Here is a 16,496-nt window from a genome sequence, read left to right on the forward strand (position 1 = left end):
GAATACAGCACTCCCTGGATCAAACCTGGTAAAATAGGGTAGCAAAACAATGGCACAGCTATGCTGAAATATTGGCACAGATGTTTTTGACATTGCCCTGTCCCAGCAGGTGAAGGAGGGAGGAGATGCCCCCCAAAGAGCTTTAGCCACCATAAGTGGAAAAGGAAGAATGGGATAATTTTCCTCCTGTCATCCCAGACGCTGCCTCTCCTCCTTTCTCTCATGCTTGCCTGACATCCTTGAGATCACTTCAGTGATCAGTCCTGGCCAGCAACAAACCCTCACACAGGCTGCTATGCACCACTGGCATTTGTTGGGATAGACCCAGGGCATATCAAAAGCATCTCTGGGTCCATCCCTGACTCCAAAGGGCTCTGGAACCTGTGGAGTGGGGGACCTTTGCACTACTATTTCACCTCTGTCTAATGCAAACCAAGGCTGGGAGACAGCCTCCTGAAGGCTTCTTTTAGGATGCTGTCTGCAAAGGAGGGTAGGGAAAAGGAGAACCTCAGTCTCCTGCACATCATAGTTAATTGTTTACATGTTTAACAAAATGTACTGCACCAAATCTTCACAGACGTTTGGTGACAAATGTCAGACTGTAATGACACCTCTTATAATATAATAAAGAATCATCCAGAAAGCTGCCTGCATTATTTGGGAGAGGGACTCAGATTTGAAAAGTGGATCAAAATTAGTTTAATGATTCCCTATTTAGCCTTTAAATCTACTCATAATGTGATATTGTATTTCCAATTAGGGAATGAAAATGTTGATTAAACATTTCTGTCATTTCAGATTAGACATCACATGTTATCTCCTTATTATTAAAACTTTCATATTTTGAACATAAAAAGGAATTTGTAGAGTCAGGCACAGGGCTTAAGTTTTTATAATGAGTCATTCATCTTCAGGTCAGGTTCCATAATAACTAACTGCTATAAGTTAGTTCAGTGGGAGGAAAATGAAATGGGAAAAAAATGGAAATTACAATAGTGGCTGAAACTGTGTCATATTTGTACAGACTGAAGCATGATGGTATTTAAAGTGCCCAAACTCCTTGTGACACCTCATTTCTACCTCTGCCACTACAATTTCATGAAGGCACCCTGCAGAGCAGGCAGTTAGCAAATAGCTACTGGTAGGGCATCTGACATGACATTCAAGGCCCAGCATTATTTTCTTAAGAGCAAATGCCTCAAAACTTTTAATCAGAGGACGAGATTACAGTGGAGGAGACAGCACATTCTGGGGAAAAGGCCTATGATAATTTTTTACTGACTATCTCTTTTCCTATTATGTTCAGCTAGCATGGCTGCTGCTGGATTGTTCTCCCACAGAAAAACATTGTCAGGAAAGCAGGCAACATTATTTTTAGCTGTCCTGCTTTTCACAGCAACAGCAAGGTGTCACACTGCTAATCAATTCTCAGGGTTGCTTCAAAGCAACAAAAATGGGGTCTGTCCTAACCCAGGTAATCTAGCACAGGGCTTGGTGTCTGGGGCAGCTCCTCTGAAAAAAAAAAAAAATAAAGCACTTTAGTCTCAAAAGCACAGCAGTGGGAAAAGAACACCTCCAGTGTGCCTTAAGATTTACAGGGACTTTTCAGATGGAATGGCTACTATCAATCATCTCTGCACTCCCAGCAGGAAATTAGATTTCCTGTTGTTTAATGCTACAGTGCTTGACACAAGTCTATGAATTTGTAGTCCCAGTAGTGCTACATTAAAAATCTGTACTGTGGACAAAGAGGGGAAGAATGTAGCAGAGAGAACATAGCTTCAGACACTACCTCTCTGGTTTTGACTGATTTTTAATTTAGTGTTGTGTTTTAATCAGCAAATCAACTATGTGAAAGGACAAGCAATGCACATTATGGAGCAAAAAATCCTCACAACAATCTTATCTACAGGAGGAATAATTTATGTCACTGTCACAAGTTGCCAACCAGGCCCATCATTCAATTCTTTAGAGGACTAAAAATCTTCAGAGCTGCTTGTTTAAGCAATAAATTTGAGACATCCCATTCCTGATTGTTTTTATAGGGTATTTTTCTGACCTCATTTCTGCTTTTCACTCATCTTTACCCTTTCTTTCTCGAGCTATTAGAATAAAGCAGTGACCCATTGTCTCCATCAGAGCAACAATTAATCCTTTGACAGTTCTGGGAACTTCTCTTATGGAAGGGCTCAAGTTGCCTCAGAACTTGGGCCAAAGAGTGAGCATTCCATCCCAGCTACATCAGACAAGTGGCTCTGAAGGTGGTTATTTACAGGCAGTTATCTCCTTTTTACCATCTAAATCTGATGGAAGCTTTCATCCTCTCTGGAAACGCAGAGTCACTACCCTTGCCAGGAAAACTGTCTCAGCCTTATAAGCACCAGCTGATCAATCATGGATTGGAATAGTGAATGTTGGCCAGTCTATCAGTGTTAGGCCATGTAAAATAAGAACCACAAACTACTATCTGTATGGATTAAAATAATAAAATAATAAATTAATAAGTAAAAACCCCACCACATCAACTGCCTTTAACGAAGACATGGAGCAGATTCACTGCTAGACAATTCTCAGCCCTTGTGCTAGCCAAGCTTCTTCATCACACTTAAAGGTCAGGCATGCCTCATCTACATTTTATGTTCCACCTGAACTGAAATCAGAGCTGAGTTTTGCTTCCCAAGCCCATGAACCATCAGACTGTAAATCAGAAATTTCCTTGAATGAGTTTTAGTCCCTGTGCAGCACCAAGATGGAGAGAGGTCTGAGGAGGATGGGCAATCACCTGCAGCTACTGCCCACCACAGGACTAGCCAGAAAATAACCAGACAGAGAAGTCTTGGATACACCCTGTCTCTGCCTGTTCTTGCATTCTTGTACCTGAGATCTGGATAACTCATGCAGGACTTTTTCAGGGGGATCTGATGGCACTAAGTATGAACATGGATATCTATGTGATCAACTAAGACAGCATCCTTGCTACAAATAAAATTGCTAACAAATTACTTAATTCCTGCAGGGAACAGCTGCCTTCTATGCTGGCCTGGCAGCTGAATGCTGCACTCACCTCTACAAAGATGAAGCAGGGGATGATGGAATAACTTCTCTGGGTATTGTTTCCTAAAGCCATTTCTCATCACACTTCTTGGGGAGGCACTGTTCAAAACTTTATATCCTGAAAAAGAAAAGACAGAGGTATTTCAGTATATTTCACATTTTTGCAAACTCCAAAATTAGGTTCATAAGACGGAACACTGACCTAATAGACCAAGGACACAATCTAGTGTCAAGAACTTCAAGGTCTATCTGTATACAAAACACCCTGAGAAAGCTCTCCCTTTACAACACAAAAGAAGAGACAGACAAGAGGTCTGTCAAGAGGACAGACAAGAGGTTACAAGATACATCATATACAGAGCGAAGGTTATAAGGAATACAATTGTTTTCCTTAAATACAATCTACTACCAAGCAAAAGATTCTTCTTCTGAATTGTAAAATCACATTTTCAGCCCACTGACTTGCCTACAGTGTATTTCAAAGCAGGAGATTTTGGTAATTGACAGATATGCTTACAGTACACTGACTGTACACATGATCAGAATGTTTATCTGTATAAATCTGCTCAAGATGACAGCATGTGATATGCACAAAACTCTCTACCCATAACAAGCAAATGCAATGAAGACCTGGGCCTTCTCTGCAGAGCTTTTCTGTCCTGATATGAATTCATACATTAACACACCAAACTCTACCCACTTAGCATTACTTCGGGCTACTGGCTATCCTAATTAACATAACCCTTTAACACTGTGTTAAGACGCTATTTTTGCATAAAAAGTAGAAGAAGCAGAGAAAAGAAGACTAACACAAATTTTACAGACAGCGTCTGTCTTTTTCTGCATTCATGAGGCAGCACATCAAGAAGCTAAGTCTGGTTTAAATGCCTTTACAGCGAGATACAGAGTAGGAAGGAAGCTGGAAAAGCCCAGAGCTGCGAGGTGCAGGATTGCACAAAGCATGAGACTCAGGAGAGAATCAAAATCCTCTGCTATCGATTTTAACCCAAGCACAATAAGCAGGATCACAGATTCAGATGGGTCCAGCCTCACTTCCAACACTCACAAAGAAATTCTGCCCTGATGCCAAGCTCCTCCAGGGCCAGGCAGGAGGAGGGAGATGGAAACTGATGTATTTTGCAGAGGGTGCTTTGCACAGCATCTTCCCGTGACTTTTTGACCTCACTGGCACCTGAGTGGCAATTCAGGCCCTGGCACATGGAGCCTGTGAGGTTCACAAAGAGGTCGGTGCTTCCTCACCAGCTCTCAGCAGGGCTACAGGGAGAAGTACCATGGTCAGCACAAGTGAGTTCACCTGAGGTCAGGATGGAGGAGCTGGATCAGCTGCCAGTGCTTGCCACCTGCACCATGATGCAGGCTCTTGTCTCGCCACCTATGAACTACTTATCGTGTTCCTTATCTCAGCTCCTCACAGTTTGACCCACAGATGTAAAATACACATTGTATGTGGTGGATTTAGGCACAGCAGAGCTACTGTGACTCCAGTGAGGCCACATTCTGTGTCAAGAAGAGCTTCTCAACTGCTAAGCATTGAGAAATACAGTTTCAGGGCAAACAAAATAGTCAGGAATGTCACCTGTGATGTACCTCAGATGCTCCCATCTTACACTGTATCCCACTCTAAAATACAAATATTCTCAAAACATCTCATTTTCCAAACAGACTTCAACTTTACTCATTAAATAAAATGGGGTTTATCTCAGAGGTTAGTGTCATTGCTTTAAAAAAGACAAGGTAATCCAACCCCATTTGGACAGTGGGAAAAAAAAAATCAGCAATTCATTTTTTAATACCCCCAGCACTTGTGCCCTGTGGCTTGGCAAACATGGAACCTGGTGGAATAGCAGTTTAAAGAGTCAGAGCAGCCTACAGAGCATTATTCAGTGAAACTTTTCTAGGGTTAGACTAAGGTTAACCAGACTAAGGTTAGAAATAACCAAGATTTTCCATACCACTATACTGTAGCCCCAAGCTATGCCTTCAGTTGCAACTGATGTGTGTTCCAAACCAAAACAGAGGGTTGCAAGGCAATCCAAGAATTTAATTACCTTGCCCAACAAATGACTGAAAGCAACTGAACAAACTGGCAAAGAATCTGAGGGTTCATAGTCATATAAAATTGCCTGATTTGACACTAGGGGACCCCTGATTTCACAGATGTTTATCACCATGCCTGTTCCTTTAAGTGTATTGTGCACCACTGGTTTAGAAAACTGGACTGGCTATGGGAAAGCATTTTACATGCCAGCTTCTCTCCTATGTGATGACACATTTGTGTCAGGCTGAAGTAGGAAGAGACCAAATTGTTGTATGATCAGCTAATTCCCAGATTGTGGGAAAACTCTCAGCTACCAGTGCTTGGTCTTTTCATCAGGTTACTTGACAAAAGAGTAAAGGGAAGCACAGGTACAGTCCTGGTGGGAGCATCATCTTTTGTCTCTCTTCAGCTGGCAATGAGTCCTCTAGAGATACTGACAGCAAAACACAAATTACAGCAAACCCCAGATGGTTCAGCCTGCAGAGCAGCCAGAGAGAACTCAGTTTTGCTCAAACGACCATAATAAGATGTAAAAGAACTTTCGGTAAAAATCTTGTTTTCTAACCCAGGCAGACCTCTTCACATTGAACAAACTTTTGGAGTCCAAAGTCTCTGACCAAAGCAATGGCAAATAAAAGCTATAATATCAGCATCAGCCTTCTCCATGTATTATTTCTGTTTTTATCAACTTGACTGAATTCCTAAGGAATTCATGCGAGCGAGACTGTAAGAGTCTTTTCGGATCCCAGTAGCTGTGACCTCTTCAGGCCTGGTATGTTATCACAGCATGAGAGTAGAACTGGTCAAACCTATTCTAACTAATTAGAATTCACTGTAGAGAGAATATTAATAATCTGAAGCTTAGTTATTATGAGATGCTTCCATTCTTAAAACAATATATGTAATTGTATAATGCAATATTTGTGAATTAATTAAAATTAGTTCTCATCTTGCTCAATTTACCTCACCTGTACATTTTCAGAAAGCCTCACATCACAGCACAGGAGGTTATTGCCTGGCATCTCCTGGGAGAGCAAGTGGAGGCAGAGAATATAAATAAGTTAATTGAAAACTGAATGAAAAGGACAGCAAAGAAAAAGGGAATTCAAGCTGAAGAGATTTTCTTGCTGCAGGGGTCTGTCCAGGGGAATGGCTTTCAGAATGCCCCATTCAGGTATATTCTAAAGCCCTTTATGTGAGCATGTGGCAGACAGCAAGAAGGACATATCTAGGACAAACTAGCATTCACGAGCCTTTATAGTGAAAGTTCCTGCAGCAATCACAGCACATTCAACTGTTGTTCTGTGTGATCAGTCATCAAACAAGTTAATTTGTGGTCTATTCCTCTGGAGACCCTATGGTCAAACCTATGTTTTTTAAGTCATGTCCTGCATTGGTAGGAAGAGAAGATGAACAATGTATTTCACATATTGCCACAGTGGATGCCTGGGCTTCTGTGGAAAATACTCAAACCTGCAATCGAGACATGCTGACAGGCCTGTTCATCACGGCTTTTAACTACATTTCAGTTAAGCAGAATCAGTGCTTATTTGCTTTGCCGTAGGTCAGAGACCACCAGCCTGAAATCCAGGAGCTGCTACACAAACCACAGCAGCAGCAAAGCCACTGGCACACATGGGATACACCCTCAGAGGAGAATCCCAAATCTTCCCTGACCGGAAAGAGGTGAGGAGGGTAACCACTGGTCATTTGGTACCAGGATGTGATGCAAACACAAAAAAAAAATGGATTTGTCTCTTAGTTTCATGATCGTTTCAGCAGCAGCTAACATGCTTCCAAAAACGAGGTGTAAATATTATATTAGAAGGAACACCAACTATTTCTGTAACAATGTAAAAGATACTTGAAACATCAGTATTTCCTTAGGCAAATTACTTGAATATTACGTTAGCAATTTGCAGACCTCTGTTGGCAATTGGCTTCAAATTAAAAAGATCTTTACTCTCATTAAAATATTAATTCTGTTTAAAAGTAAAAAAATATCATCAAAACCTCTCCACCATTCCAGCAACGATCATTTTGCCCAACTGAAACACAAATTCCTTATGTCAAACCCCCGTTCAGTTAAGGAAACAAATTAAAACTAATACTTCTGCTAACAATGATTATCTAAGCTTTATCGAAGAACTGTATCTTTATAATCACTATATATTATACTATCTTTTACAGATCTCACTGTAAAGGGGGGTCCTCTATTTCCTGTGGGGGGAAACAGTTGAAGCAATTTGCCAAACACCACAGAATGACTCAATGTACAGGCTGAAGAAAGACACATTCTTCTCAGACTCCTGTCAGGTGCTCTGTCCACTTGACAACACAATCTCTGCACTTCAAACGTGCATGCTAATTCCTGCATAAGAAATTGCACATTTTAGGAATACAGGTTTCCCTGACTGCTTGCTGCTGGAGCCAGCAGAACACTGACTGCAACCTTACAAAATGAGGGCTGATCAAACACTGCCCTGAGATGTGACAGCCTCATGTTCTCTCTTTGTAACTTCACCTGCCATGTCCAAAGGCTCCACATTATCCCCATGCAACCTCTCCATGAGCATGCCTGCAGTTCTGAGCAGGGTTGAAACAGAAAAATAGAGGGTTAAAATTCCTTCCCCAGAGCTCTCTTCCATGTAAATCGAACTGATGCACAAAAAAGGGCTGAAGGAATAAAACGTGAGATTTTACTGCAAAAGGCAGTCAGTAAATTCCAAGTACAGACGTTACTGTTTTCCAAGTAATTGAAACCACAGTGGTGGCATGAATCACTTCAAAAGCCAAACCACATGACAAAAAGCACAAATGGCTTTGTGGCATAACATCTGCTTGCCAGCCTTGCACCCAAAGACAAAGCAGACCGCTTGCCTGAAAACAGCAAAACTAAGAAAATAACAATGGTTGCAACAATTACAAGGTACCAGACAACTGGCACTCTGTTACCTCAGTGACCCACAACACACTAATTTTTACCTGCCAAGGAGAAAGTTATCCTTTGGATTATGCTGCCCTAGAGGAAGTGTGCCGTACACACAATGGGGCTTGGGAAAAAGGGAAGACACATATCAACAAAGAACCCTTTACCCATTCTCTGTGAACTGAGAGGCACAGAGCCACCAACACCATTGCCACTAAACCAGTAACATGGTGTGAGACTGGAGAAAATGTCTGTCAAAAACTGACTGTCTGAGTCATGCTTGATCTTTAGCTGTTAAATGTGAAGTTGTCTAGTGACAATAAACAAATAAACAAATGTTGTGTGCTAAGCTTCAGGCCTCGGCTGATGGCTGTCTCCAAGGGCACTCCTGTGAGAGCAGCACAATGTCCCACTTTGCCAGAACACTGAAAAGAGGAACTGAACTGGTAAAGCAGAAGCTCAGTTTAATGAATCTAGATCTCACCCCAGAATACAATTTATTATAAACTCTCCTGGTTTCTGCCAGGAGAACAATACCATTCAATAGCTATACCATTCAAATAAATTGCCCTGTCAGTGAAAGTGCTCCTTACAGGTGTCTCCACAGACCCCTGGCCAAAAAACTAATTACATATCACTAATAGCAGCCAAAAAAAGGAATAAAAACAATACGCAAAATAAATCCACACATGTTCACCACTACATAAAAAAATATTTTGCAGCATTTAAGGCAGAAAATTTTTTCTTTCTCTGATGAGAATTCTGACCCTAATCTGCTAGCAGAAGTCACATCTTCACATTCAGCACTTGACACAGAACACTGATACTTAAGTAATAAAGTTCACAGCATATCTGAAATGATATCTCTTAGTAGATAGCCCATCTGGTTATGAAAAAAGCTACATTAATAACTGTCTTGATTGTAAATTCATTCTTTTAAAAACGTGTTGCTGAATCCCTGGTGTTTGATACCTGGAAGAAAGTGATACCTCAGATTTCAAGGGTTGTTAAGGTTGTTTTCCCTTGCTAACAGCTTCATGTAGAAAATATCCCATGACTGAGTGATAAGCAACAGTACAAAGTCCATGGATAGGCAGACTGATAAGGGTTCTGCACCACTTATATCTTCAAGAGAGTTCAAGTGTTATGTTAGCACAGCAGAGGCCCTCTAACAACGTCTCACTGTGGGGAGGAAAGTGAAATTTCTGTGCCACAGCTTCTGTCAACAGAATTTTCATTTATACCACTTGGCCAGAATTTTATAGATGTCAAAGAGAGCCCAAACATATCTGTGTGAATAGCACGTATGTGCATGCCAATATCCAGAAAGCCAAACAAAATGGCCACAAGCCCAGTTCTGAACCCATTCAAACCCATGAACCTCTCATTGTCCAGCAGGTCTGGAACCATCATCATGGTTGGTCTGCTCCATTTGGAGAGACACTGAATTCCTTCTGAAAATTTTCACCATATCACTTTGTGTTGTTTTGAATGAAACCCACTGAAATGTGGTGTCACATCAGCAAAACCATATGAATAAAAGGTTTTACCTACTATAGCTGACAATGCTCCTCTCTTTTTTGCAAAAGGATTAGTGGTACATGATAAATGAAGAAGGAATCTAACTAATTTCATTAGGGAATTCTTTAAAAAAATAATAAGCAGTCTCCAGAAAAAAAACAAAAACAAACCCACTAAATTTATCCATGCAATTACAAGACTGTCCTGCTCCTACTGTCCTTTAAGTAAAAAAACCCCTAACTGCTCTAGGTCTCATTTCAGCCTTTCAAACTTTAAAGTGAATCTAAATGAAACACTAGTGGGAAGACGAATGAGTATTTCTGGCCTCCACCCATCCCACCTGAAGGCATGTCACCTTGGTTTAGACCAATCACCTTGTGATCTTTTCTGAACAAACACAAAAGGCGTGTTTCAGGTTGTTTCTTTTACTTCTGACTGGTTAAAACTCCATCTACCTCTAAGAGTATTTATAGCAATAAAATTGCAGGTGTGGTCAGAATTAATGTAACTCTTCCTGTACATATAGGATTCTGAATAACAGAGATTAGTTACACGATCAGTGTAATGAAAATGTAGCAGGATATTGTTCCAAAAGTAACATAGCTGAGATCCAGAAGTGCAACTCATTGACTTAATTAGTCGTGGGCTTGAGATATAGGTACTCTGTTTATGTTAAATCACCATCTGTAAACTATTCCATGAGAGTTCTACATGGAGTGTCTCCTTTTATAACTCACCAAAAAAAATAATCAACACCATTTTTGATTTGCACCTATAGGCTTGCAAGGTTCTGGCTGGAAACCGAAGATCCCCAAGGTATTTGGGATACTATCATAAAGGGCTTGTGACCAAATTTTACCCTCTGAAACCAATTCAATTATATTTGGTGAGTCCCCATGCAAAGCACCAACAGGCATTGAGGAACCTGAACAATTCCAACAGGAGGAAACCAGCAGCCTCCACCTCAGGCTCTAAACTGGTGAAAAAGGAAGGAGACCATTATTGAAGAAAAAGAAGAAAGCAAAAGAAAACTTCAAGAATACAGCAGGTAACAATGGAATGGTGCAGATGAGAGGAAAAGTGGATGAACTACAGGAAAACTCCTATGGGATGGAGGGTAGGAGAGGAAAACAGACCACGGCTTTTCCCCGTGATGTAAAAACACAAGACTGAAAATTTTGACTATTACTACAATAGACTGGAAAACACTCTACCCTTACCCTCCCAAAACCAGCAGGCTTTTGCCAAAGATAATTTAATGTTATTTTAAAATTATTAAAATCCTGTATTATAAGAAAAAAATATTCAAAGGCATTTTCTTCATTCAGAAAATTTTTACTTTACTCCAGAAAACTAGTTTTGTTTTTTTCTTTACAAAACCTCCTTAGCCAACTGTTTGACTGAAACCTATTGAGCTATTAAAAAAACCAATTGGCTGCTTATGTGTTAGCAAGAATGAGAAATATTTTTATTTATAATGGAACTTCACAGCTCTGCAGAGAACTAATTTTGGGAATCCCAACCCAATATTAAAAGTATATTTCAAAAATATGTGCTGCATGGTGCTCTTGTATGCCACATCTGCTGAGCCTAAGCCCAAGCAAGCTGCTGATCCAGACATTTAAGTGCAAGAATGAACCTTCTGCAAAGTGCCAGCTACTCTCAGACCTCAGATGGACATTTCTGAGTAAATTTCCAAACCCCTTTCCTCCCACTGCCCTTCTATGACAGCTTAGGAAGCCAACATTTTGGAGGGCATTCACACAGGTCATAGTATAATGATCAACAGGCAGAAATAGAGATGAGCATGGGAAAGAACAGAGCAATGCTAGACAGGGTAAGGGGATGAAAATCAGGTGATTAACATGGTTCTATTTATTTCTGATTTTTTTTTTCCAGGGGATGAATTCTGCATTGGAAATTTCCTCTCAGAATCATGGTGAGCTGGTTTAAAAACTAGTCATGTAACAGGCACAAGCCAGTGGACTCCACATAGAAAGAAAAAACCCATTCATTTTGTCCCCTCAGGGCTTAGCAAACTGTGTGAGTATTGATTGCAAGCTGTAATATTATGAAAGTAAACAAACAACTGCCTCTCCACAGTGTAGCCTTTGGCGATGAGGTCCAGGGGCAGGGCCTCTTGCTCCTCTTATATTCTGGAATTCACATTGGCAGTGGAGCTGTCAGGGACACACAAGGACTGCACAGACTCCTGCAAACCCAGCAGCAAGCTCAATCTCATGTGGATCTTTTGTTGGTTCACTTGGTTTATAAACCTTCACCTTCATCCCTTGCCAAGACAGACAAAGGATTTCTAGCATACCTGCTCTTTTCCCTCATACAAAACACCTTGGTAGAAGCTTTCCTTAATAGAAATGAAAAACAATTTTTTTTTGCTTTCCTCTTTTCTTTATCTGTGCCCATTATGCAGCCAAGGGAAGTATAACCCCCATCAAATATAATCCCCATATCCCAAATTTGCCCACTCTAAGGACAGTACTGAGCACAGCTCATGCAGTTTATGTGGGCCTCATAAACACTCCCTGGATGGGAAAGTCAAGAATTTAGGAGTCTATTGTTAGACTACTACATTTTTAAGGAAAATAACTTCTTATTAGTCCAAATCTATTTATTACTATAAAAAATGCAGCCAACTATAACAAAAACATTTCTGAATTTACAAACCTTGTAATACCTCTCCCTTCTCTGTACTGTTATGCTATCCACAGACTCTTCTGTGATTCCTGCTTAGTCTGGAGTAGGAGAGAGGGTTATAGCACAGGTTTTTTCCAAGAGAAAGGCACCAGGGCTGATGGTGAGAGCTTGTTCCTCTTTAGTCCACTCAACACCTCCTTGGTGGGTGGGGTGGCTGCTGGTAGCTTGATTGGCTCTGGTACCACCCTGTGTTCATAGATTTCAGGCCTCTGCCTATTGTCCCATGTCTGCTCTTTTCCATGCTGCCATTTAGACAGTTCATTTTTAAAATAATAGAGACTTGTTCGTTCCACCCATTAGGCAGAGAAACTGATGAAGATTATTATAAAAATAGGCACTAAATTATACAACCACATAAAAGCAACCTTAAGCTAAAACTGATTAGGTAATGCCACTCTTTCAGACAACTGCTGTAAGAGTTAAAAAAGCAGAACAAAGCTTCAGGCAAGCTCTGACAACCAAGATCTGACAAACCCTTGTCCTCACAGAATTATTTCAGAACCTGTGCTCCTACTAGAAAAGGCAATAGCATTTGTCTGGCTGCAAGGCGACAAACCTGTTTTGATGGATAAGGATGCCCTAGATTCTGATAGACTGAAAAACATGGTTTTTCACCTATGAATTCAGCAAGGCTGGAAATGCTTCTATGGATTTAAGCTCCTCATTAGGGCCAAGCCTTGGTCTTCTTGGAGGTCTGTGCTCTTCCCTGTGCAATTCTGTCTCGTGACACCTATAGAGGCCTCAGAGAAGCTCACATAGACATTGTTTGAGATATTGGGCATTTGATTTTTAAAGCCAATACAGTCTACACAAACAACTGAACTGTTAAAATTAAAGTGGCTCAGCCCACAAAGACAAATTCTGAATTTCCTGAAGCTGAGACCTTAATGTTACTTCTAAGAGTGTGATGTAACTGAAATGACATACTGTAAGAGTTTTAATGTGACATGCACCTATTTCATAAGACATGACCACTTCAGGTCAACTGTATACAGAAAGTTAGCCTGTAGTATTTTGTGGACACTTACACACCAGCATGAGTGTGTGCTCATACAAATTCATATAAATTCAAATGCTACTGGAGCCTGCAAATTGCATGAGAGGCTATGGCTGAAACTAAAGGGAACAATTTTGCATGCAATCTGACTTGGTCAGAATATGATTAAGCAGTCATTTGAACACTAAAAGCTGACAGAAGCATATAAAATATACCATCATGTCCTGTGCTGTTTGCTGCCATCCTTCTAAGCAGACCATCAGAACATCATGTCTTGTTTGTTAGTCCTCTACTGCTGGTGCACAGCTCTCACCTCTAAAACATCATTATTCTAATTTTCAAAAATTAACTTATTAGCTCTTTAAAAATGGAAAAATTATTTCCAGCAAATTGGTGTAAGATTGAGTATCACACATACATACAGTATTTTTGCATAGAGGAAACTGTTTTTTACAAAAAAATTGTTATTTTCTGCCCTTCCAAGGGCCACCAATTTATACACTGCTTTTTTAAAGTAATACAAAGACAGTGTTAGACAAAGGTGCAGTCACCCCATTCACAACACTGAAGGACTTATGCACTCTGTTAAAACTCAGATTATCACAGAAAGCAGTTCTAGATTTGGCTGATGTATGTGCAGTTGCTGTTTCTAGTGCTCAAAACATCACATTTTATAAATGCACAAGAGTTATTTCTCTAGGTATGTACAAACACATTAAAAAAAACCCTATTGAAATACTGTATTCCCTAATCTACTAAGCACAATCAATATTAATAGTATGAAATATACATATTCTCACAAAGAAAATTATTTTCTGATTTGGAGATAATGCAGTTTCAAATTCGATCTTCTTTTTCTGCTTCCCTTAGTTCATATATTTCTCCTGTCACCTCAACCATGAGAACTGACATAATAAAATAACTGACATAATAAAAACATGCACCACTGTGTTTGCATAGGTGACAGCACGAACAAAACAGGAACAGGGAAAAGAAAAGCCAAGAAATGCGAAATCATTAATATCCATGGCACTGGAATGGATTATACACTGCAGCAAATACAGCACTCTGGCTGCTCCATCTTGTATATGCATCCCTTCTTTCCCTGCTATGAGCAAGTCCTCAGCCCCTAATTCTCTTTCACTACCTGCCTCCTTAGGGTAGCTGTCCTAAGAGCAGGTGTCACTCTCTGCACCTGCTCTCCAGTGGTTTTTAAACATAACATTATGCAGCTGCTCCTGGGCCCTTTAATTCCTGGTGAACTCTCAGTGCTGCCAGAATCACAGGCTTTCCCCAGCATCTTCATTTTAATTTTGTGTGAACCCCAGGAAGAAGAGAGATGGGCTGTCGGTGGGACTGAGAGACTGGGGGCACTGGGTTTTATTTATTTTCTTGTGCTGATCCCTCCCCTCCAAATGCCCAGCACGATATTTGCTGAAGCACTGCCCTGCTGCTTCCACTTCCTCCACAGCCTTTGTGCCAAGCAAAGGTACCTGCCACAACCTCCTTCCCCTTGTGTGCATGCTGCAAAGGCAGCAGTTTGTACAGCCTCTTTGTCTCTTCCTAGCCCTAGGATTTTTCTTTAGCCTATAATCATCTGTTTTCCTCCCAAAGACTCCTATTTTTCTTACCAGGGTTCTGCCTCAGGCCATGTAGCTCACATATTTCCAAGTCCTAAAATTAGATGCAAGACCGTTCACCACAGCTGTTCTACGTGCAGCATGCAGGTCTTGGCTACATCTGTGGTTTACCACAGCAATCTCCAAACTTCTGCAATTGCAAAAAAAATCTGAGATGTCCACCTCACCTTCCCAAGGTACCACCATCCTAACACATTATGCAACTTGTAAAACATACAGAAAAATAAAAACTGTAAGCTGGAGATGAAATAAACATAGTTTTAAAATTTATTAATAGCACAAACCCACATTTTTCCACACCTCAGGGGAGTGTTTTATGCACCCCTTGATGTGCATGCACCCTGCTTTGGAGACCACTGGTTTAATAGACCACAGACAGAGCCTGAGAATCTCTCCTGACCTAAATATGCTTTTATTTGGCACATGGCCTTTCTCCCAACATAACTCTCACATTTTAATATTACTTTTAAAGCTTGCAGAAGCCAATGTGCCTCCTCAGAACCATGATTTGTGGCTGCAGGGGATACATCTAACTCTGCTTTTATAATCACCCACTGAGCAGCTGCAGGGAAAGCTTGCACAGCATTTTCTCATCCAGCCATGGCAAGGCAAATACTTCATTTAAGAAGTCCTTCAGAGCACATATTTTTATTTCAAGGGCCCAATTTCACAGGCAAGCCTGCTTAAAGTTTTGGGGTCAGCTCAGTAGTTTCATAAGGGACAACTTTCTCATTGCACCTTTATTTTTCTTCTTTTATTCCAGCAGCAAAGAGTTCTCCAAAATTCTCAATGAAGAATTTCAGCATCTCTTTAACAGGAACAGCAGAACTTGTGAACTTCTGCTCTTCTAAGTGAAGAACGGGTCAAGCCATAGGTCTCTGTCCACCCCACTGCATTGGCAACGGCTTGGGTGAGGCATTGCATTTTCTTAGTGCTGCACTCAAAACTTCCCACCTCAGCTCCACAATCTCACAGTGGAGTTGCTTACAGGTTTTTTGATAATGCACAGAACTTTTAATTTATTTTGCTGCAAAACTGATCTTAAATTTTACTCTCTTCCAATTTACATGCTCTATCTCATCTTTCCTCTCTTGTTTTCTGTCCTTCAGCTTGCAAGTTTCTTGCCCTGTTTACCAATATTCCCCTGCACATCTGGTTTCTTCACAGGACCGTAGTGTTTTTTCTGCCAGGTTTGCAACTTCCTGGACAATATTCAGGACAGTCCTGCAAGAATCAGGACTCTAAGAGTTGGTACCAATGTATAACCCACATCCCTAGGTGGCCTTTCTTTTCCAATGAAAAACAAGGAAGTGACCATCTGGGGAGCTGCATGAGTAAGCTTCCACTTCCACTCTGATACTGTCATAACTCTAAGAGGATGTATACCTGTTTTCTGACCTCTCTCTGACAGATGTTGCTGGCTTTTCTATTCTTTATCCAGCTTTGCAGAAAAGTCTGCTCAAGGTAAAAATTAAAATAAAATTTCAGACCCAACTATATTGAGGGATTGAGATGATGGGATTATAAGAAATGCACATTTCTTCTCAGAGCTTCCAGTGCAATCATGAGGTGTTGTATTAT

The 16,496-nt window shown here is 40.6% G+C and overlaps 1 protein-coding gene across 3 annotated transcripts in view; it reads right to left on the reverse strand.

Annotated features, from left to right (window-relative positions):
* PLPPR1 (phospholipid phosphatase related 1) overlaps positions 1 to 16,496 on the reverse strand; it is a 119,098-nt gene that overhangs the window by 58,729 nt on the left and 43,873 nt on the right. For all 3 annotated transcript variants that reach the window (XM_054652694.2, XM_077171229.1, XM_077171230.1), the window contains one exon: positions 3,065 to 3,172. In XM_054652694.2, the coding sequence (XP_054508669.1) occupies positions 3,065 to 3,127 (63 nt within the window). In that variant the 5' untranslated portion in view covers positions 3,128 to 3,172. The remainder of the gene's footprint in view (positions 1 to 3,064; positions 3,173 to 16,496) is intronic.

This window comes from Agelaius phoeniceus, chromosome Z (assembly GCF_051311805.1).
Source record: "Agelaius phoeniceus isolate bAgePho1 chromosome Z, bAgePho1.hap1, whole genome shotgun sequence".
In the NCBI taxonomy this organism is placed as follows: Eukaryota; Metazoa; Chordata; class Aves; order Passeriformes; family Icteridae; genus Agelaius; species Agelaius phoeniceus.